The sequence below is a fragment of the Semicossyphus pulcher genome, unplaced genomic scaffold (assembly GCF_022749685.1).
Source record: "Semicossyphus pulcher isolate SPU_LCO1_2020_fin unplaced genomic scaffold, fSemPul1.0.p SCAF_12, whole genome shotgun sequence".
NCBI classification, from domain to species: domain Eukaryota; kingdom Metazoa; phylum Chordata; class Actinopteri; order Labriformes; family Labridae; genus Semicossyphus; species Semicossyphus pulcher.
In genome coordinates, this window is record NW_027211626.1 from 7,090,870 (window position 1) to 7,116,221 (window position 25,352).

At 40.9% G+C, this 25,352-nt stretch overlaps 1 protein-coding gene across 1 annotated transcript in view; it reads right to left on the minus strand.

Annotated features, from left to right (window-relative positions):
- Nucleotides 1-25,352, minus strand: part of hpse2 (heparanase 2) — a 70,795-nt gene that overhangs the window by 26,791 nt on the left and 18,652 nt on the right. The window contains exons 4-5 of the mRNA XM_069659109.1: nt 5,671-5,844; nt 3,317-3,488 (exon numbers count right to left, since the gene is read on the minus strand). Coding sequence (XP_069515210.1) covers nt 3,317-3,488; nt 5,671-5,844 — 346 coding nt within the window. The remainder of the gene's footprint in view (nt 1-3,316; nt 3,489-5,670; nt 5,845-25,352) is intronic.

A 25,352-nucleotide genomic window follows, 5' to 3' on the forward strand; every position in this document is an offset into this window, starting at 1 on the left:
TCACTGGTGATCCCAGAGGCTATATCGTCTCAGACAACAGCCGATGGGATCTGAGATTGCACATTTGTAAATGTTTTCTGTCAGCACAGAATGTTTCCACATCTGCAAAATTGATTTATTTGAATGTGTGACAACAGCATTTTTTTTTTTGCATTTTCAAATTTTGAAACTTGTGTTGACATGCACACACAACTTGAAACAGAACCGCGGGCTGTGAAATTATTTGTGAACATGTTTTGCAAGCTCAAAATCTCTATGACCATTATTTGACCCAATAAAAGTAGGGCACACAGGCAGACAGGATGTAATTCAACATATCCTTGTGAAGCAAAGGTGAACTAACAAGAATATCGATTTTAGCAGCCATTGAACAAAAAAACATGTGCACCACTCTGCCGAGTACAGAACGTTCTTGTTGAACCAGGAAGAGCATGTTCTATCCAAATCCAAATTGTGCAAACTAATAAGAAAAAGTGTGGGAAAAGTTTTTCATTTCAGTTTAAGTTCAAACTCCAAACATCCCTTCAGGACACAAAAAAAAGTCTACCTTTTAATGGAATCAATGGAACACAAACACAATCCCCCCTGCTGTCTGACCTCTTCCTCCTGATGTGTGTGTGTATATGTGTGTGTGTTTTTTTCCCACTCTACCTGACCCAAATCGCTCCATATTTGGGGCTAGCAGCTTGTCAGACATGCCCAAATGTGTGTCTCTAAACTTTCCCTGCTCTGGCTTGTTTAGTCTGTCCCGCTCTGATATTTGGACTGTTGAGGAGCTCAGTGTCTAATTCATCTTATTTCCTGAGAGCGGCAGAGTAGTTGGACTGTCAAACACGAGAGCCAACCCCCCTCGTAACTGTGTCAAACACACAAGAATCACTCCGTCGTTAAATGTGTCACCCGTGACCTGCTGATACTCCAGCTCTCTCCTCTTCATACTCTCACTCCTCCTCTTCTCACAACTCATCCTCTACATCCTCCCTTCCCTCCGAGTCCACCACTCATGAATCTGCCTGAACTGAACAGTGCAAACACATCGGTGCGCACAAACACACATACCTCTTATTCATGGGATAAACAGCAGCTTCTAATGGCTGTAAGTTGCTAAAGGTCGTAGTTGAGGGAGACTCATATCACATGACTCTTTCTCCTCTTCTAGCTGACTGTAAAGATGTGTGTTGGACACTCACACCACAACTTTTCTTGTGATGTATCTGCACACGCAGTCGCAAACGCAGACGTCATTTAGGCACATTAGTCGAACTTTATGGACTACAGTTGGTGCAGTGGAATGTGCTTCCCCTGTTAGAGCCGGAGCTATATATTTCAGCTACATCGCCTCCAATTGTCTTGATACCTGCTTAAAAGCAAACCTCCTAAATCTCTGGTTACAGACTTGTGCAGTATTGATTACAGCCTCCTTTCAGCCACCCACAACAGAGATAATCTCTGTGTAGTGTTGATGGTGACTGCTCCTGACTCACTTTAACTCTCTACTCAAAAATCATCCAATGTTTAGAGAGGTTTATTTTAGAGCAGACAGGTGTTCCAAAATAGCAGACTTAAACAGACTTTAAACCTTCTCAAGCTGGGTCAAGAAAGTTAAATTAAGGTCGTGTTACAAACTGTTTTAAACATTCTTCCTTCCAGTTTATGTGCTTTTGATTACATTTGAAGCAGTGTAGATTTTGGCAGCTATTTTAGATTGAGTCTTAGTCTCAGGACGAAAATGCTTATTGGTTTAGTCACATTTTAGTCTTTATAGTTTTAGTCTAATTTTAGTCAATAAAAAGTCTTTACATTTTAGTTTTTTCTCTCTTGAGAACATATGACGCCCCCCTCCAGTCTACCTCTCCTCGTTTTTGCTGGTTTGCTTCACAAAAAATGAACGCTTTAAATTTCAGCAGGTCTGGTTATACTACTAAAATCCTACGTATCATTGTTTAAAGTAATAATCTCGAAGATTTTCATTTAAATAAATGTCTGTTAAGTCACTATCTATCGCTGAATGAGGTAACACAATGGTGACTGAGCCCATTAGCGGCTCCTTTTCCGCTCTCAGCAAGAGTGAACAAACAAAGAAAAGATGGATGACTACAGATACAATTTCAAAAATAAGTGAAAATCCAAAGAAAAAGAAACAAACTCGACGCTCAGATGAAGCAAACAGTCTAAAAAGGAAAGCGACCGTCAGCGAGGAAAATCAAGAGTTACAACCAGAGCCAACCGTGGACGTCACACATGCAACACTGTCTGGATATCTGGGAAGTGTGCTCCTGCAATTACCGTTTATCGCCACAGGTGCTGCCAAAGAGAGCGAAACTGAGATCTTTGAGATTACCACTTTAAGTTTAAGAGTTGTACTATGAGTAGTTGTTACATGAGAAACAAACGGGAGGCTCCGAGAGTGTTTCATGTGGTAAAATAAAAACATTAATTTACATATGAACATAATAATTTCTTGCAGCATTCCTCTCTTTGCCATATTTGCAGCAGCAGTGTTGGTTTTTACTGTCATAACTTTTCATCATCCCTTCTTATTTAAACAGTCTGACTGAAGCAGACACAAAAAACACCCCTTGTTTTTGTGAGCGTGCACCTCCTTTTAGCGTGGATGCCGCTTTGGGACATCTTAACCTGAACGGCCTGGTTGGATTCAGGGGATCTGCACACGCCCGTCACACAATACAACCAGTTACAGGAATGTATTGCTTGTATTTTGACACACAGAGGGGGAAAATATCATGTCCGGCAGCCCACCATTTACACTTTAGTGCCGTCTCATCTCGTTAACGAAAACAAAACATACGTGTCGTCAGAGTTTTTCAAAGATCTGTTTTTAGCTCTGCTTTGAGGCCACACTGTTCGTCTTGTGTGACTTAGCGAAACAGTTATAGTATCAATGGCCAGAGTAAAAAAAAGTGCTTAAAGGTCTTTATATCTAAGTGCATGGCTACAAAGTGTAACATGAGAAGCTCAGGAGGGGACAGGCTGTAGCCGAGAGAGGGCTGTTAGATGAGCTGTCGGAGTCAAACTGAGGCTAGAGGAGCTTCTGGGTAAAAGCAGCAGGTGGGACGTTGCGCCGTCACGTTATCAATCAGATGACACTTTATTTAACTGGAGCTGAGACCCTGAAACCTGCAGAGTGGAAATCCATAAACACTACTGCACCATGTGAGTGTGTGTGTGCAGTAAGGCTTAGTAAAAGTTCCTAATGGCTGGGGAATGCTTTCCACTACCTTCCCCCTTTTCCCCGGCGGGATAGCCTAAGAAGGAGAGGAATCTTGCCCAATCAGTGATTTACATGCTGACTCACCCGTCCAGCAGCAGGATGGCGTTCTTCCGGGGTCGTCCCGCGTTGGGGCCGTAGAGGTGAGCTCGGTGGTAGTAGCGCACAGACTGCAGGAGGGTCCGCAGCTTGGTGTAGTCCTGAGCTAACTGGGTGCTGTTGACTGCACGGCCCACCATGCTGCGGTAGGCGTTAGGCTCTGGGAAGAGGAGACGCAAAACACTGAGCGAGAGCGATGGACTTTAAACAAGCAGTGGGGTGGTGGCAGAGAATATTGTTGTTGTTGTAGTCTGATCTAGCTTCCGAGAGAGTCTCCAACAGCCAGTAAAAAAAGGGATAATTGGGCAATTCGCAGTAACACAGACAGATGGACTAAGTGTCAGGGGAACGGTCCAAACACACAGGGTGGCCTCGCAGAATCAGTAAAACAAAGACAGTGAGGGAGCCAGCCTCCCAAAAAGGATAAAAACTCATTTTACAGGCTGACTGCTCTTTTACTGCTTGTCTGAATAGGAGTCTGATTACATCTGCACCAGCTTTTGTTAGCTATAAAATAAAACTTTCAAACTTTTTTTATTTGTCTGTTTTTTTTGTATTTGTAGCTTCTTGTTCGCTGCATTTCTAAAATAATAAGAAAATTATAACTTCATTTCAAAGGATCACTTACTTGTTTGCTAGAAATGCTGCTTGTATGCTTGAAATAATGACTTCTGCCATGGTATAAGTCCCAACTAAAACTTCTAAATGGTCCATTCAATGGATTTTTCACGGCACTTTCAGGCTATGGCAAGTTTCTATTGCGCTTTATTACAGATTAAATGAAATGAAAATATGAAGTGACGTGCAGACGGGAAACACAGGGCTCTGTGTGCGCTGCAGCTCCCCAGGAACACAGATGGTTAGGATGACACGAGGACTAGCAGTTCCTTTCATCCCTGTCTGAACCTCCGGCTTAACCCTTTAATTGCTCGACTTTCACTTACCGCTCACTATCTAAATAAAGTCTCCTTTACAGCCGTTATAAACAGTGCATGTTGTGTAAGAGTGTTGGACGAACCCGCTATTACATCCGAAAGACTCTCCTCGAAATTGTGTACATTATGTCATAGCAGTGGCATTTAAATGCACAGGCTGCTAGACTATTCATTCGATGAAAGTTTATTCGCATGTAGTATATTTTAAGTGTGTATTGTGTGTTTTGCACAGTTTTGCACATTTCAATAGCCAGGCTCAGATGTTCTTGGAAAGCACTTTGTGAAAAATGTCTGTGAAAAGGGCTTTAGGAAAACATTTTACTTAAAGTAATAATCTCGAAGATTTTCATGTAAAAAAACGTCAGTTAAGTCACTATCTATCGCCGAATGAGGTAGCACAGAGAGTGTAGGCGGAGCTAAGCGGCTGCTTTTCCGGTCTCTGCAAGTGTTGCGAGTAAACTGTAATCTACTATGGCTGAACAAACAAAGAAAAGATGGATGACTACAGATACAACTTCTAAAATAAGTGAAAATCCAAAGAAAAAGAAACAAACTCAACGCTCAGATGAAGGCAAACAGGAAAGCAAATCATTTTTTAAACATTTAAAATCTGTTTAAAACGTCATTATTCATTTGATGTTCATTGTATAAGGACAAGTGTGTAGCTTGTTAACAGACGACACACATGACAGCTTTTATAGCCGAGGCTAATTTGCAATCAACGCCCCTCAATGGGCCTTTTAAATACATAAAGATCAAGAACAAATAAATACAAAGCACAAACTTAACAATAAATATACAGAAATGAAGAACTCAGAAAACTCAGAACTTGACAAGAAAGATAGAACATCCGTCCGTCCATTATCTACACTGTTTATCCTGTTTAGGGACGCGGGGGCTGGAGCCTATCCCAGCTGTCATTGGGTGAGAGGCAGGGTACACCCTGGACTGATCGCCATGGCGGAAACGTAGAGACAGACGACCATTCACACTCACACCAACAGGCAATTTAGAGTCTAACAAGCTTTGGACTGTGGGAGGAAGCAGGAGTACCTGGGGGGGACCCCACGCATGCACGGGGAGAACATGCAAACTCCACACAGACAGGCCCACTTTGTCCAAAGCAGGATTCGAACAAGGAACCTCCTAGCTGTGCAGCGACAGCGCTAACCACTGCACCACCACCACCACCACATTATAAGACAAAATACAATATAATGAAACACCATTAATCAATGACTCAACGCTCTTCAATAGCAATTGTTGAAATTGAAATGTGAATGCATCATCAAGGACATACCTCAAAACTACATTTAATATCAGCAACATTTAGCTGAGTGAAAGCACAAACATAAACAGCCTGTATCCTATCATGTTAGTAAGTACAGTATGTGTAGCTGTGCTCACCGTTGCCCAGCTCCCAGGAGATGTTGTACTTCTTGCCCGCTCCGTACTTCAGGAGGCTCAGGGTGGAGGACGTGTTCCAGGAGTTGTCCGGGTTCCTGTGCAGCGCGTTGAGCCCCAGGATCAGGTGCAGACCCGCACAGTCGGCAAAGTTGTACAGTTTGTCTAAAGACCTGGCTGGGAGAAACCCACAAAGCAGTTGTAACTTTGATTCTATTTACATACCTGGAATCTCATGACCACACTGTTTGAACCAGACAGAGACCATGTGGAAGCCCTTGATCGGATTCTCATGTCCATGTAGCGTAAAGATTCCCTGATATTGTTTTCCAACCACATCTGGAAGTCAACTTTTTGGTGCTTCCAGGATCATAACCACCTTTTTCTGCAGCTATTTGTTTTCTTGTGGAGTAACTGCAAAGAATATAACCAGACACAGTAAACGGCTGTTTTTACTAAGACAGTTGTTTTTAACTAAAAGTCCTGCTGTTACTTTTTGAAAGTAGGCTATATCTTAAGAGGAATAAAAGCAGTTTAGACAATTTATTGAGTTCATACACAACTTGTCTGGTAAAAAAAAACAACTAATGTACAGTACAGCAGTCCTCTTACATTGGCAGTCAGCGTGCCAAATTTAGCTCAGAGACGTTGTCTGTCTTGCTAATAAAGACGCCATACAGAGCTAATGTCAGTTCATTCTTCAGTACGTTTGTTTATAAGAACATTTTATTAGCAGGATTTTTAGCATTCTTTAGTCATGTCTGCTGAGCATGCAAATTAATATTTCCTTTATTTCTTTGGCTTTTGCCTTTATCAGATGGAAATGAGGGGAGTAGAGAGAGGGGGGATGACATGCACCAAAATGATCAGCAGACTGGGAGTCGAGCCTGCGATCAGTGCGACGGGGACTGTAGCCTCTGTACATGGGGCGCCTGCTCTACCAACTGAGCTAAACCAGCGCCCCAAATGAATATTTCATTAAACAGTTTTAAGCTATTTAAGCAGAGAAGATTTAGAATCAAATCCAATTTATTTATATAGCACAGTTCAAACGACAGGCACAGACTCAATGTGCTGAACATTAAAAGCATAGTTTAAAATCATGAGAAGCATATAAAATAGGGACATAAAAAGACAGATGTACAGAAAACAGTTAAAAAAAACCCGGCACACCCCACCCACATGACACAAACAGGCCACAAACAGCCGGGACACGGTCGACCAAACACAAACACTCAAACCCTCCCTCCCCTTAATTCAATTGGGAGAGAATTCCAGAGAGAGAGTCGGACCATAAAGACTGAAGGCACCAGAAGCAGCTTTAGAGTGAATTGTAAGTGTAATGAGGAGACCTTTACTTGATGATCTAAGGATCTGTTCGGTGTGTATTCAGTGAGCATGTCACCAATGTAGGAAGAAGAAGGGTCACAATAATGGATGCACGATATTATCGGCATGTTATCGGTATCTGCAGATAATGGCTTGAAAATGACATGTCGTCATTTTTCTGCCGATAAAACAATGCTTTAATTATGCCTTAATGCTCGCGCCACGCCTCCTCCGTCAAGCGTGTAGAAGGTTGCAAGATGTTTGCAGTATAGGCATGATATCAATTCCACTACAGGGAAGACTTGATGCAATTAGATGGAATAAAACATGTGCCTAATATATCGGTATGGAAATCAGCAATCTGCAAAAAGGGTTGGAAAATATCAGCATATCGGATATCGGATATAAATCCAATATGGTGCATCCCTAGTCGCAATGTAAAAGGGTCAAAGTGAACAAAAACAAGTTTTAAATGCTGTATTATGTTCAATAAAACAATAACTTCTTCTAGGATTAAAAAGATGCATTGTTAACATTCAAATTGCCGGCTCTACAGGATTGACAAAGAAAATGCCTGGCTTCTTGGAAGCTCTTATATTTTAGCATTATGGGGTATCCTGCGCTATGAAGCACTGAACAAGTTCTCAATGCCGAGTTAAAAAGTCATCAAATGAATATAAAATGTCATCGGGAAAACATTGGGTTCATTTAAACAAACATCTCTTCAAAACGGGGTGGCTTCTTCCAAATTCCCTCACCGCAGTAAATTGTAACATAAACAATTAGTAAAAGTAGATCATATTTCTCCGCAGTAATGTGCAGGGACATTTTGTGTATTGTATTTTGGATAATCGGAATCAGATTTGAGGTTTATTGCTAAGTAGAGTTTGTCTTTTGATACTTGCACTACAATATTCCTAGAAATAGAATAAAAAGCGCAGCGATCCTGCTGGCAAGAAAACAACACGGAAAACAAACTATGAAATTTTATACATGTGTCTTTTCAACATCAGTTGTTGTGTGCTTTGTACTGAGCTTTGAGTGTGTGCATGTTAGTCCAATTGTACGCATAACAGTCTGTTCTTCACTGAGAATCCAGACAGACTGATTTTCCCATCATGGACTCCTGTGGTGATGTGTTCCTCAAAGCAGTGAGAACATCTCACCACTCACTCACAGTTATGTCTGCTGTATCCATCAAAGCGCACGGCCCTCACTGGGCAGTAAAGACAGGATGAAGGCTTACAGCAGATGTTTGCATATAGTGAGAGTGCCAAAAGTGTTTGTTTACATCCAAACGTGCGACTGCAGGCTGCTCCTGGATACCCCAGGCTTTTGTTTTGAAATCGTATCTGTTTGGAGTCATTCCATTAACGTAAATATTACCCTGAACTCCAACCCCTGCTTTCCCAGGTTCAACAGGAAACAGATGAAGATGGTGCGCTGGTTTGGTTCTGGCTAGAATTTGTCCTCAACTGTGGGTTTGGCACCCGACCACAACTGATTGCTCTGTCTAATGGAGAACGAAGACAAAGCCAGAGCAGACTGGGGTGCATGTGAGGTTGTTTTTCTGGACACGTGCAGCTGTGCTATTCTCATATTTATTAAATGAATGTGAGAGATACAAACAGCTGGCTTAAAGCAGGAGTTAGAATACACTAGAACAATGATTATTGAGTCAAGATTCAGTGCAAGCTTTTACTGAGCCTTAATTTCCAATGGAGCATTGGTTACTTACTGCAGAGCAAACACAGATAACAGAAAGGCTGCTTGTTGCAGTGATTTGCCTTCCAGAAGCAGCAAAACAAAGCCAGAAAATAACAAAAAAACAGCAGTAACAGTGGTTTTTATTACTCTGATCTCTACACTAATCCCATGTAAAATGTCTGTTCTCCATTTCATTAATAACCACTAATAACTACTATTGTCCTTACTTCTTTCCTCTGTGGTTAAATCGGAGCGGTGTCTGTTTTCAGGCACACAATTGAGGGCAACAGGACGGAGAAAGTAGCGCCAGATGTGGCTGTCAGGATGAGTGATTCCAGGCTTTTCCTCACCTGAGATCAGAGCAGCAGGCGACTAGCCCCGTTACTAGAAACAGCTAGCAGCTCTGCACACACTTCATAAAAGCTTCAGGAGATGCATCAAGCTGCTAAAAAACTATAGTTTCTCTGATAATAAGTCGAAGACCAGCATGTGTGATCAAACAAATGTCCACGTGTTTATGTAACAGTTTAGTCTGTGGGGAGTTTTGCAGTAGATTATACTTAACTAGCAGCAGAGAAACTCTCTTAATATTTTCAAGGCATGTTAAATGATGAGGTTAAAAGTAGAAAAGGTCTTGATCTTGGTCATTCATTCTTAAAAAAACTGTGAAAACATAATCCAGATTCTCAAACAGCAGGTTTGTCATACTGTGATATATTTTGGGGTTTAGACTTTAAAGACCCCCTCCAGTGAAAATCAAGTGTAACCTTGTAAACATCTCCATGTGGTGTTCTTCATGTGCTACAAGACATATCAGAGACATCAGCAGTCATCTCCATGGCTGGGCCTGTCTGCTTTTAAACTGCAGCGTACCAAGGACAGGCTGAACAACACGTTTTCAGATTGGCAGGTTTGAGACGTCACAAACCTGAGGAGCCAATCCCGTTAATGGAAGGGGTGACGCTATGCATATCATTATGTGCAACCTATGGCAACCACTTCAGTGATGAGCGAGCCAGCTGTAACCATCATCGTAATTTTTGCAAACTCACTACTGACTACAAACTAGGGATCGACTGATGCATCGGCTGAACATCCCAATGGGCCGATACACAGGGGCGATATCGGCCCATTGGCAAATAAGGTGGCATGCGCTGATGGCAGTAGCCGATGATTTAATTATTTAACTGCTTTAATTGTGCAGTAAATTTAAGTGTAACATATCTCTATACGGCTATGTAAGCACTGATAAATGTTTGTACTATGACCAGGTGTTTATAAAACAGGCTAAAGAGGCTTTTTAGGCCGTTATTTTTAGAAAAAAAGATCAATTTTATGTGAAAGAAGTTTCAATAAAAAGATGTATTGGGAATTTGAAAGATTGAATTCATGCTTTCTCAAAGAGTGTGATGAAGGCCACACATTTTTTATAATTAAAGTTAATTTTGGCATCTTATCCAGACGAGGGCATTAACTATTGAAAAAATAGCTACTGAAAAAAACATCGGTATCAGCCATCGGAAAAATTGCTGTTGCCCTGATTTTCTCAGTCGGTGCATCCCTACTACTAATGTTGACGTTACTATTACTAATTATTACATTTCAGTTTAAATAAGTTTCAAGAAGTCGCCACTCAACGATGGCAGAGACGTGTTTTGTTTTCGGGCAGTAATTTCTCGAAAGGAGAAACGTAGCACATAGTGGGCGGGGACGATGCAGATTCAGGGAATTTTCAATGAGGGAGAAGGAGGAGCCGCCTTGGGAGGATTTTTACAAGGTGATTAAACGTTTTTTGCAGAAATAACATCAGACACAATTTATTATTTCAAGCAGAGCATTTTATACGTCTTAAAACACGACTGGAGCTGCTCTTTAAGTCAAACAAACTAACATCTGAATACAACTCTTTGGGCTTTGAGATGTTGGAATGAACTTCATTCTGCTGTCTTGCCAGGTCAGATTTGTTAGCAGAAAAATGTATTAGTTGGGCCCTGGTAATAGTTGATTTCATGGGGTATTTACCATTGAGATAGGTGTTACATAATTAAGCTAAGCTACAGTTAGCCAAAAGCTTGCCTTTGTCCCTGTGAGTAATCTATCCTCTGACTGGTGGTTAATCCTTAGTAAAGCTGCTGGTGAGCAGTTACTGCTGTTTCTGCTTCAGTTGCACAAACACACAACAGCTACTAGCCTGAGGAGTACGTATCGGATTACTCTTGTTTATCGCCTGAGAAGAGCAGGACATCATGCTTTCTTTCAAAGTGAAAAGGATGCTGGGTAGATTCACCCAGATCACTAAGGCCAAACATGAAAGAGCTCCTAAGCAGACACTAGAAATCCCTGAAGCTACAAATCTGTGATCTCAGTCAAGGCGAAAGTAACAACATTACCAAGACACATTCACACACGTTGTATGTACTTCTGTATGAGCGCCGTTACTCACTTTTAAATTCACTTTAAGAGTTAAAATGTAGTAAACTTAATGAAATATGGAGAGAAATGGGAAAACCACAAATGATCTACTGCTTCACAAACACAGACAATGACAATCATTCATGAATCTGCCTTTACTTCTGGTGGAAGCATCAAACCAGGAACAAATGTTGTTCAGCCCACGACATTCAATCATCTCTTTGAGTCAACATCATTATTCAGTTTTCCTAACAATTATAGCTTCTTCGGCTGTTATATGGTTTAAAATGGAAGCAAAGATTCTCAGTTACAAACAACACAATGAAGGCCCGTCTAAGGTCACACTCAACTGTACTCACTCAGCTAAAAACTTCACTTTTATCCCACAAACAGTCCAGCCAAACACAAGCAGAACAAACCCAGAGAGTTGTTTGTGTAGCCATGTGTGTGCCTGTGTGTGTGTGTGCCTGCGTGCCTCAGAGTTTGTGTGTAACGGAAAGAGCGGGGTCTGGATATTGTCAAGCTGTCTATCTGATAGAGAAGCCAGTTCTGTGAAGCAGAGAGGTCGGCAGCATCAGTCGGCGCTATGCCTCATTTCTGCAGCTCTGCATATTCCCTCAAACACAGAGGTACACATAAGCTTATGTACACCAGGCCTGTGCGCACTCACACAAACAGTGTTTGCTGGTTTATATACCACCCACATGAGCCAGACACCCAACTGAAGTTTCCAGTGGAAGAATATGTTTCTCTGTTTCTCTGTTTATGCACCTTTGGTGCGTTTTTATTGGCTGATCAGACAGGTGTTTATTTACAGCCTGAAACTGTGATTTGTTTTACATTCATTTGTATTTCTTTTGGCTTTTGCCTTTATTGAAAGGACAGCTGAAGAGAGACAGGAAATGTGGGCAGTAGAGAGCGGGGGATGACATGCCCCAAATGATCAGCAGATCCGGATTCGGACCAGCGATCAGTGCGTCGAGGACTACAGCCTCTGTACATGGGGGCGCCTGCTCTACCAACTGAGCGAAACAAGCGCCCCCATACATTTACAAATATACACTTTTATATTTTATATAATACACATACTATATATACATAAATCGATAGATAGATAGTGCCCTTATTTGTATCCCTGTGTTATGAATAAGGATGGGTATTGTTAGGGTTGTATCAATACTAAAACCACGTATTGATTCCAATACTTATTAACTGTACAAAAACTCTGTACAAAAGTTACAAAATTAGAGTGTTTTCCAACACACTGACTATTAACGGTAGGGATGCACGATATTATCGGCACGTTATCGGAATCGGCCGATATCGGCTTAAAAATGAACTATCGGATATCGGCCAACACAATGATATCCGCCGATATAACCAACCATAAAATAATGGGCTGCTGCATACTTGATTAAATGCCCGACCTCGGCACAATGTCCCCGGCGCGAAGAAGACCTGCGCGGCGCAGCATGATGACGTCACGTGTGTCTACCTGCAGCATGAGAGAGTTAGAAGCCAAAATGTCCGTGGTGTGGACGTTTTTCAAAGTGTCCGAAATAGATAACAAAACTGTTGCAATGACTGCTCAGCTTCGGTGATGCGAGGAGGAGCCAAGGCAAAGTCTTTCAACACTACAAACTTGATTAACCATCTCAAGACCCGTCACCCCGACCGTTGTAACAAATGTGATAAGAGTATCACCATTATACTGTACGCTAATTCCAATACAGAAGAGAGTTGATGATCTCTGCAATTAGGTGTGCGGGAAAAAAAATATCTGTATCGGTATCGGTGAAAAATCTAATATCGTGCATCCCTAATTAACGGCCACCCATGTATATATTTGTTGTCCAATTTAAGTATTTTTCCTTTTTAATCTGTCAAAGAAAACGGCATCCGTGATCATCAGTTAATGGTCTTTAATCAATCAATCAAATCATAACAAAGAAATGACCGTCCTCTTTGTTATATTATTTACCCAATGAATCTATTATGAGGATTATTCTTAAAACTTCCCTTTAACAGACAGAAACTGGACGCCCGTCCTCGGTGCGTAGTCCCCGGATTCGACTACCACCCTCGACCCCTTGCCGCGCTTCATCCCCACTCTCTCTTCCCCTGTTTCCGACACTATCCACTGTCCTCCTATCCTAATAAAAGGCATATCAGCCACAAAAATAATCCTTAAAAATAGGCAGAAACCTCAAGCAGAACCAGACCTTCCCACCTCACTCTATTCCCTTTGCGTACCTGTTGCAAGTGTGGACTTTACACATGCTTTGCCTTTAAATGCATTGATTGAGGTGCGACCTGCTTATGCCGTTGCTTGTAAATAAAACCACCGTCTTTTTGTAACACGTTTGTTTATATATGCTACATTATTAACTAAGTTATATTTATCTTGCTGTAATGTCAGTGGCCTTTTTACTTGATGTACTTTGGCTTGGACTGGGTTTCATTTGTACAATGCTTCAGACAAAATGAATTACTGTAAGTACTGAAACGTACATGCAATGAATTACATATTTTTCCATTTACAACATGAATTCAGTTATTTTAAATAAAGGGATTTGATTAAATATATCAAAACTTAAAATACATATTGTAATCCTTTCAATTTTGTCAGCTGACAGACAAGAACAAGGGCGGGAGAGAGGGGAGAGAAAGAGAACCCTTCTCTTGACCAGGTTTAGCTGGAAACACAAGTTAGATTAATAATTGAACAGGCTTAAAATTAAGATGATTTGTGAAACAGTTTTTGTCAAATATATTAAAGTCTAGGGCTGCACAAGTAATCAAATATTAATCTTTTGGCTTCCCACAATTAAATAAACATGATTGATGGCGATATTGACGTTTAAAATGCTCCGCCCGTACAAAACTCCCTAATCTAACAGCCACTCACGCAGGGGGCGATCGAGAGGTTTTGGCTTCACTGTGCAGCGGCAGTTTAGAGTGGAAGAGTAAACGAAACAGACGGCCGAAAGAAACAAAAGTCAAATGTCTGGAAAAAAAGAGCTGGCCCGTTGATCTGGCTCGTCGTCGGTTGTTTGGCGGTACTCCTGGTTTAGGGCTGTGTATTTGTGCACATCTGTTTAAATAGTGTAAATTGTTGTTGTTGTTATTATTGATATTAATATTATAATTGGTACTAATATTATTAATTTTGTTATATTACTATTATTATCATCATTATTATTATTATATGAATAATGAGTGAACATGGGGGTAGGACCTGACAAGTGTATGCTTCTTCTAGAGATAGACCGATATGGTTTTTTCAGGGCCGATACCGATCATTAGTAGTCAAGAAGGCCGATAACTGATATTTGAAGCCGATATTCATTTGCAGTAAAAGTGAAAATATTTGCGTCAAAATTTTGAATAATACAAACTCCAACACTAAACTTTGTTTAAATGCCTTTAAGCATATGCATCAGAGCCAAAATAACCCAGTTTTAAATTGATCTCTTATTGGCTGTCGGATGTCGAAAAAACATTAAAAAAAAAAAAAAAGAGGCTGATGCCGATATGCGTCAAAATGCCGAATATCGGCGCCGATAATCGGTCTATCCCTAGCTTCTTCCTACTCCTTTTTGAACGTGTACAATGGGTGGAATCACACTGGAGATTTTGTTTTGTTTTGTTTTTGTTTTTTTCTTCAATTGTTTTTGTTTTGTTGTCTTGTTTTATTTTTATTTATTTCTTTTGTACATGTTCAAAATAACATCAATCAATCAATCAACCAATAGGGCAAGTGATGTTTCAGCTCCTATGAGGAGTTTTTCACTGGTTATGAAACAGACTGAAATTAATTGTGATTACTCTATATGACCTACACAAGCAAATCAGACCATCAGCATGTGCCGGACAAAATCAGCTAAGAGATAAGAGGTACGGCTTTGTCCACAGGGGGCGCCAAAATCAACACAAACCGAACGTTCCTCACAGGAGCTTTAAGAAAAAATAATATGCAGAGAGTGCATGAAACCTGTGTCTGCGCTGCAAAGCAACACAACTAACGTGTTCAGCCACCTGAAAAAACACCACAAAGTGCAGCGTGATGAGTGTATGAAGGCCAAGAGGAATAATGTCGCTACACCCCGAGCTTGTCCAGAGTCAAGTCAGACATTCACAACAGTGAGTATCCATCCCACAATTCTATTTATCACCACAAGAATATGCATCAAATTCAGGTGAAGAAACTTTAAGTCTTAGTTTGATGCTAAATGTATTTAAAGGTGTACATTTAAATAAATGTCCCTAAAATTAATATTATTGATCAAAATAATCATGATTAGAATTTTGGCCATAATCGTGAGCCCGAGTATAATCCTACAATTCCCAGCATTTCAAGCCAAACACATTTTACTTCCCCAGAAAATGTTAATTTGTATGTTTATTCTCGTCAAAATCAGCCGGTAACACGCACACACACACACACACACACACACACACACACACACGAAATTCTGTCGAGTGCTGGCTTGCTTTAAAAGACAAATCAAGACCAAAACCTCCAGAGACATGTTCGGAGAGGGGAGAAATCTGTTTAGAGAAATCAGTTCTGAGTCTTTTCTCCTGTTTATGGATACAATGTGTGTTTTTTCCTCATATCTAAAAGGTGCACATGTGGCACTCGTGCTTCCAGAGCTCTTAAAAAATCAAAGTTAGTGTGCACGCTGCTGCTGCTGAACAAGATGTTTAAAACATGCCTCTAAATACGGACCTCACGTATTTGAAAAATCAACTCTCTGTGGACTGAAAACATTCTGACGCAAAAAGACACGTGTATTAAATTATGTTTATGTTATGTTATGTTATATGCTCCCATATGCGGAGAGCAGAGATGCTTGTAATTGTATCTGTCAGCTTTAACCTAACACATCGCTTGAAGTGTGCCCTCACACACACACGCACACCCATATTGAATCTGCCTTGAGAAGTCAGTAGGGAAAACATGGTGGAAACAGCTACTCTCAAGCCGTATCCATCAAAGTGTTTTTTGCAAGGGACAATTGTTGATGACATATTTAAGGTTTTACAGACCGATTGAAAAGTAATTTGCTGCTTACACTTAACACACACCACATGCACACAGGCATTAGCAGACAAACTGCCTGACTAGTCATGAAAAATTGGGAAGTAAACTGCTAAAATGTCCAGGAAAAACCAGAGTGTGACCGCATTTATCATCAGCTCCTCCATTAGGGCTTCAATCGCTTTTCCCCCCCAGCTCCACGGACTCGTCCAGCGACTCCCTGCCTTCTGTTTCTCATTGGCCGTGTTCCTCCACTAACTAGATCCCCTGCGGCTGCAGAAAAAGACACTGTGCCTCAAGCAAGGACATCTCAAGACGGGGGTTTTCCAATCTTTTAAGAAAAGAGTCAAAAGTTTAAGCGCAGCTATCGACGCAGTTTGATCGTTCTTCCATATCGGCCGAAGCCAGACCAGTATACGGTTACGATGGCTCATTTGAAAGCTATTAAATGCGGTGGTTTGCTACGTTCGCAGGGTGCATCTGCGACTTATCCTTATGTTAACTTGACACTGCATGTTCAGGTTGTGCAGAGGGAGAAATGTGTTTCCAATATAGTTGCTGCTCCACCAGCGTGTTGCACAGAACCCAACGCCTCCATGTTTACACACACATCTCTACATGGACTCTTCTTTCATACACGGAGGCTCCACTCCAGAAAAACCAGTCAGGTCAAACCACTTTTGTATCTTAGAAGAATTCAAGATATGTGGTGGGCACCTGTTTTCAATTCCGTTAGTAGAGGGGGACCGATGTGTGTGTGCACGTGCGTGTTTGTGGAAATAAGAGTGTGAGAGCTAGATTACCTCAATCTGTGAATTTACTGGGACGAGACTTGCGTGTGGCCGTCTTCTTTGTACCCAGTGTGAGAGGAGATGTAGAGCAAGTCGACAGAGCTGGTGAGTAAGATGAGTGGTATGTTAACATACACTTCTCCCCATGTAACGTACAACGTGTGTGTGTGTGTGTGTGCTCCAGCCAAGGCAAAGTAACATCAACTACCTTTCATTGACTTAGTGCCATGTAACTCAAACAACTTCTTCGCGGAAAAGGGTGTGGAAATGCGTATGTGGGATGTGAGCGGTTTTCACATCTGTTTGGCAACGCTCGCCGTCTATCACTCTCTAATGGGAAAAGTACGCTCTTTAGATACTAATGACCTCACAGGGTTTGGCTTGTAAAGGAACAAGGTGTGTGGAAGTTTCCCAGTAGGGAAACATCACCATGTCTCGTGTGCATTGCGGAGCTACCTACAAAACATAAGCAAACACAACCAAAGGAGTTGGAAATTTAGCAGCAGTTACTATCAGGCAAATGAGTCATCCTGTTATTGTAATGGGCTGATAATCTGAACTGAAGGTTCGTCTCTGTCTGGGCAAAAACAATCTCTTAATTACATGATGTTTTAGGTGGCCAGAAGATTTCAAAGTGATATCACAAAAGGGAAAGAAATTATAGGTAGCATAAATCTGGAATATAAGTCGCACCGGAATATAAGAGCAGTCTGTTTTTGGGGGGTATTCCAGAGGGAAAAAAAGTTTTCTATTGCTATCTATTAATAAAAACAAGTTATTTCAACACTATTTCAATTTATTTTGATTCATAACACACACAAATTACAGCCTGCCATCTGTGTTTGCAATCCTGCTAGCTACAACCTATGGTAACGATTGTTACGAGGGTGGCGGCTGCAGTGGAGATCACGTCAGTGCATGTCCGTGACGAAGCGAAGCGATAGCAACAATCAAGTTTGAAACAGCGAGTAAAACACAAAACAGCACGGCAGCATCTTGTTAATAAGACAGACATCAATCAATCAATCAATCAATCAGACTTTTGTACAGCACAAAGTGCTTCACATAATACAACAATGTGGAAATAAAACATTAAAATTGTAATAGCTAGTGGGAGGAGTTTGCCCCCAGGGCCCCCCGCCAGAAAGCCCCCCAACAGAAACCCATGTCCCCCAGCAGGGTCAGGGTTTGGGGTAGGGATAGGGGAAGGCCCCGAAGGCAACCCCCCCTCCTCCCCCCTTGTGCATCAGGATAATAATAAAAACAGGATAGTCACAGCGTCTAGGTAAAATACTGTAGCACGCCTCTCTCTGCATTGTATACTGGTATATTGGTCGCACCAGTTTATAGGACGACATACAAATACAAACAGTCTTGTGTCACTGCAGTTTGTAAGCCAAGGAAAACAGTATGTTGTTAACATTTGTGTTGAAGAATGAGGCTACACCATTTACCAACTGAACAGTCTGATAGCTGCACTAAAAACAAATACTTTAAAAGTATAGAAAGAGTATAATGTTAAAGTGATCACCGCGTTAGGACAAAGACAGAAGATAAACACCAGCTCTGCAGAGCTCCCCTGCACAACAACGGCTCAGCACCAAATAACAAACATGTATGACTACCTGGTAAACAAAGTGGATCATATTCATGTATTCAATTGTTCCATTTCATTTGTAGTTTGACTCATTTCATAATGCCACATGTAGCTTAGTGTCTATCCTGCTTGCAGAATTAAAGCAGTGTTAATAACCCCCGACAATATTTGTTTGCTTCTCAAGCTAGAAAAAGTCCAAAAGCACGTGGCCATGCTTCTAGAAGAGACGGAGATGTTAGTCCGTGGCTCTTTTTGTGTCACGTCAGCCGCTACTGTGCACAGAACGTGTACAGTTATTTAAAAGCAGATACGAAGCATGCGGTTAAATTATAGTTTAATGGGTGAACTTTGTGTTGAAGAGAAGGCGTTCAAGCTCTTGAAAAGGAAATGTATTGTACACAGGGAGGGTTTGAAAAGCTCTTTTTGGCAGCTGCATTTCCTTCAACACCAAAATCTAAATTCTGTGCAAGACATCGATTCTGCTTTTCAAGGCAGAGCTGTGAGAGCCACACCTGACATTTTTACAACCAGAGATTAGTGACACCATCACCTACAAAGAGGGCGGTTGTAAAATGTCCAACTCTTATCTGGTTCGCCATCTCGTCACACACCTCTGCTGATGCTGTAATTGAGCTCTGATTGCTCTGTAATTGCAGAGAAACAAGGCTAGTGCCGGGAGACAGAGTGGAACAAGAGGGTCACTGGCCCAGGGCTTCCTGCCCCTGAACCATCAAAGGGTTTGGACTTACAACAATGTTTGCAGCTCTTCCCAAGAAACACCTGCTCATGCTGCAGACATAGTGCAGATCACTGATGACTCATCCGTCCAATTACATTCAGAGTCTTCGCAAATGCCTCTTTTAACGTTTTGAAATTCATCATGCTCAAAAATCGCACGACTGGCAAACCAAGGGCAAACAAAACATTAGCTTTAGGGGTATTTAGCACATCTGCTACATTCCCCTCTCTGGAAGGGTATCTTTGATCCCAGGCCTTGTGATGGATGAGGGTTATGAAGACCAGATCCCAGGCAGTCCAGCAAAGCAAACACACAGTATCCCAGGCTCCCCTTCACTGCTGGAATAATCACCATAATCACGGCAATCATCTTCCACTCTCAAACTATATCCACACACATTAGTTATGCTTTAGTTAAACTGGAGGATCTGTCTTTAGCGAAATGAGCAGAGCCAGATTAAACAGTTACAGAATCACCAGCTTGCATTAGAACAGATTGATTGTTTCATAATTATACATTTTTAATATCAGATGCTGGGAAAATGTTTTTAAAGAGCACTTATCCCTCTATGACCACCCTGACTACAATTTGTGGACAGATGTTTGTATAGTAATATAATGACTAATGATTGACCAAATTGATCCTAATTGAGTGAATGACTGAATATCTTTTATTGGAGGATTTCATCACTTTCCTCGGAAAATACCAAATGTGAACGACGTTAGCCACAGAGATTTGATTTCCACAAATGGCCACTTTAAATTATTACGGCATGTCAAAAGTTTCCTAATGTATGACTCACTGACTAGTCTGACTAGTGCACATTTTTCTGATGCATCTGCAAGCAATAAATTCTTGTAAAAGCTTGAAGACGCGCAGCTAAATTTAGCACGTTGTAGAAAGTTCAAAAGCCTTTAATTGGCAGATTTTCCATTTAAGTAACACTGATAATTCATTATCACTGTGGAAAATATATCGATATGTAGCAAAAGAAAAGAAATTCACATAAAAAGAGACAAAAAAAACAACCTTGGTTCCTTTCCAAAGTGCTGTCCACATGTAGGATGAACACTACAGGGGGCACCTGCCTCAGCCGGCCGACTGTCTCCCTTTCCCATAACTCTTCACTTTTAAGTCCCATTTGAGTTTCTGCAGAACCCCGTTATGACAAAGTTGGGACTTGGACCTGTTCCAGCACTGTGATGGATCATTCTGCCAGATGTTTATGCAGAAGAAAAATTCTATTCAGTGTTCACCTTAACAAATACCTCCCAAAAGTTCAAAACCTGAGGTGTCTAAATCACTCACACGGAGTTTTCCTAATGCGGCCTGTTGAGCACCTGGCGCTGCATGACAAGAATCTGAGCCCATTTCCACATTTGAAAACACTTTTCCCCCACCATTTGTGTTTTTCATCAGACTTAGACATGTTTGGCAGAGCAAATGAGATGTGGATTCGTTTTTTTTATTATGTTTTGGTCACTTCGTCTGCTTAGATGTTTGATGTTCTGCTTGAATTCTTTAAAACTTGTGGTGCTGTTTTCAACTGATGCAAAAATCATATTGAGTACTAAAATGTTTGGAACAAATAAATACTGATTCGTTTACACCCACTGTGGGTTACCTCAAAAATTATACTGATCTGTCAAATCATTACTGCAAGCTCAGACGTCTGAATAAACAACATATAGACAATAATCTACTAACAGTGATTAAAGTACTTCCTGAATACATCCATCTTTAATTTCAAACATCTTCTCAAGATGTTTGGCTGTGAGACGATACAAAGCATCAGTTAGATATTAACAGAGTGTCTGCTATCCAGAGTGAAGACTAGAAGCATAGACATCTTTCATCTTCCATCAGTAAGTTTGTAAAATAATAGGTCTTCAGTAACACCAGAAATGTGTACAAGTTAGTTCATACAGAAAGAAAAGCATCTTAAAGGGTTTGAAGATGGCACGGAGAGACTGGTTCACATCTGGTGAGCGTAACATGTTTAGGTAACATCTGAAGGTTTTCAAAAATGTTTCATTTTGGAAGGATAAGAACGTCAGGGGAGGTTTTAGCAGATGAAACGGCAGAGTGTGCAGCCATTTTTCAATGTCTTTTTCACTGCGAAACTCAGAAGACAGCTGTCTTCCATTTGTTTACAACAAATGAACACAATTTAATAATCAGTATCAAGTGGATAATTCCAGTTACTTCTGACAGCTTATCTTGATTATCTCTCTGAGTTTAAAATAACTTTTTGAAATAAATGTGAAGAACTCGGCTAAAGCCGTGTTTCCGTCAAAAGTACGGTGGATTTTATGTCCCAGGACCCCCATTTCAAGGGAGTGCCCGCTGATTGATGTCTGTTTCCACCGAGGTCTACAGACCTGTGAAGAATAGGCAAAACTGTAAAAATAGCTGATCTGATGCAGTCGCAGCATGAGTAGGAATACAAATCTGCTGTACATATACAAAGGATCTAAAGAAAGGGCATTTTTTCCAGGAGGGACATTTTTCAGTGGCCAAAGTATGTTTTGCCACACCCCCGTGTACAGCGGCACTAGTGCTGTCAAAATTGGCCAAAAAATCCGTTCAATTATTCCTTCTTAGAAAAAACACAAAGGTTCGAACTATTCGAATATCTAATTTTGACTAATACATCCACATTAGGGCATAACAATTACTCAAACTTACTTGCAAAGATATTTTTATTTTAACATGCATTTTAATAGACAAACACACGCTTCCTACACCTTGCAAAAAAAACAAATGAAATAATTAGGGTTGCGGTAGAACGGACATTCAGCTCTCCGAGCGAGCTGTGCTGTGACAGGTATATTTATTTAAACAGACGTCTTTTTAAAAACAAACAACCAATACTGACTTGCTATGCTGGGGTTGAGAATCTCTCTCTCCCTCCCACTGAGCTTGGCTTTGAATTCTCCGCCATCATTACCAAACACCACACGGTTCTTGTGTAAGCTTGTTTCAGCTAGACTAAAGTTAATTATTAACGTATGATAGTACAAAGTGACCTTGTGATGCATTCAAAGATGCTCCGTAACAAAGAGAGTGCACGAGGACATACGAGAACACGAGAGAGCTCACGAATATTCACTTTGAATATTAATTTAACAATAGAATATCCATTTTTATAACAATTCTGTTATATATTTGAATTTAGAATATTCGTTGACAGCCCTAGTTTCCACTGAGGTCTAAAGGCCTGTGTGATTGGGCAAATTTAACATGTAAAAAAGGCTGATCTGACGCAGTGCGCAGCATGGGTATGAATACAGAACTGTGGTACATTGTAAAAAGATCAAAAGAAAGGGCAAGGTGAAGGTATGGAAATGTAAAAAAATACTGTGAACACTTGAATTGAAATCTTTTTGTAAGTGTGTTTTGCCACAGCCCCATGTTCAGCGGTACATAGCTTAACCTCCATGTCGGTCTTTGGGCTTGCTTCTCCAAACAGGGGCTGAGCTGACCACCATCTACTACAGGTTATATACTGACCATTAAAAAGTAGTTCATACATCTCCACCTCAAAAAATCTGAACTATCCCCACCAAAAGTGTGTTCCTCTTTGCAGTGGCGCAAAACATTTGTTGAATTTCACCAGAAAATTTCACGAGAAATGACGTGTCCAACATACTTCAGAGTCACCTGTAGGGTGTCGATAAGGACTTCTCAATTCGATATGATCCGATATCAGTTTTTGTTAGGGGGATTTCAGTTACAATATCAATACAGCTCTAACCTGGTGCATTATCAACACTTTTAAAATTTACAATAAGAAAAATAACAATAACCTTATTGATCCCCAAAAGGAAATTCACTTGTCTGGCATCTCATCTACCATTTTCTAGACAGCGTATGAACATAATTAGACAGCTTATACATTTTTTTTTCAGTTTCAGATTTTTAGTCTGAACATCTGGCTCATGGTTTTGATTTAACGAACTGGGCTTCAACTTGTGCGAGATTTGGCCACAAGATCCCATAGCGTGAAGAACAAAACCACACGAGACTAAGAGTTATGGGGAAAGGAATACTGTACAACATGCCGGAAATACACTCGCGGCCAAAGCCAACACGAACAGGGAGTAACATAAACATTAAGGAAAAGTAACTGATATATTCATGGACGCACACACGATTAAAAGAGTCTGTCGGCGATCACTGATGTCTCCGTAGTTGGTGCAGTAAACAAGTCCGGGCATGTCTCCCTCACTGCCGTGTTTTGGCGGGATGCGCTTAGTCATGCTGCGTTCAGGAGCGCTCAGAAACGCGAGTGATCAGAAACGTTTTTACACATATTTTTAAAGTTCGATCTCGGGATTTATTAATCGATATTGGGTCATTCAAATGAGAATGGATTCGAATCGGAAACATCAATTTTTTATCTTTTTTTCATCTGCAATGCTATTTTGACATGCTACTGTTGATATGAATGTTGCGGAGCTCTCCTTAGCTTCACTCTGTTGCAATGTCTTTTCTGGACCTACAGTGAAGCATCTGAAGGCAGTGAAGGTCACACAGGAGAGAACAAGGTCCATAGAGCCAGGCTATTAGCATTGCAAGCTGGCTGCACACATCAGACCCAGGTTTTCCTTCACTGCCAGGGAAAGAACCAGGCCAGGCCAAGCCAACCACACATCTGCTCCTGGTTAGAAGTGTTGGCTCCTGCCATTCACAGCAGAGGTTCAGAACCTCAGGGAAAGGTTTCACTTGGCCTCTTCTTGCCTGGGCCACTGCAAACAGCACCCCGTACACTCCCTAAGGGAATTCAGGTCTGAAGAAAATACCAATGAAAATTCAATTCCACTTTTCCTTTCCGTGCTACACTCCTGTGACCGAGGAAAATTTCATTACACACTTTTGGACTCATAAAATTCCTTCAACAACATACTGCTGTGTCTCGCAGGCCTTTAGAATCAAACTGGTTTGGAGCAAAGGGGCTCGGAGGGCAACTATGGGAGGTGAGGTTCCTCCCTGCGAGACCCAGTCAAAATTCAAGTCCAGTTCTTTCTGTCCTTCATCATGTTTCTTTCTTCTTTCCTTCTGTCTTTATTTCCTAACAACACATAAACAGCTGTATATTACAGACTAAATATGTTACAAATGTGTGGCATAGCTCAAGTGACATAAAAAATGTTTACATATTTTGTCTGTCATCTTGAAACAATACATCGCCCGGCAACTAATAAAATCCCCAAATAAAAACCCAAGGTACCAATTACTGGATACTTAAGCCAATTAACAAAAACAGAAAAAGCAAAGCTTTGGCAAAAGAGACAGAAAACAATTTGGTCTTACATCTTACATTACGCTTCCATTAGGCCTCTAATGAGCCAATAAACTAAATTAAGGTGACTGATATTAAGATGTAGCCAAACCGCTATCTGTTGTTGGTCTCAGTAAAAGTAGGTTACCATCCTAACAGCCAAGCTTAAACTGGTCTCCATATGTGTCCGTCCAAGTTTGTAGCATACTTAAAGACTCACAAACAAACAAATATCAAGGCGTCGACAGAGATGTGGGTTCTGACATTAAGACACACAACCCCTTGTGCTTTTTCTCACTTTAGTTTACAGCTTTTCTTTCAACTAAAGTGTAAACAAAAAGCCACAAAGAGATCCGTTAAGACCTTAAGCTGTTTAGTATCTTACACAACAAACAAAGACAGACATCAAATTCAGCTACAAATTCAGGGCCTGAATATCTGGATGCTTGGATACCGAGCTTGTTTACTAGTTGTATGATGTTTTATACACAAAGTCTGCACTTCGTCATTGTTTTATCTGAAACCTGAAGGCTTGAAGTTTCCTGAATGAGACAGGATATTAGGCGCAGATGTATTTGAGGTTTGACGTTTGAGTAGAACTACGCTAATGAAGCTTGTAGTACGCCTAAATACATTGTTAGAGACACTTCTGCAACTTTTTTCACCCGGCAGTAAGCAATGTGCTTCCTCCTCAGCTGTGGCTGCAAATTTAATGTTGCATGATAGGAATTTGACAGAATAAATATGTGTCAAAAGGCAATTGTTCAGACTGAATAATGCAT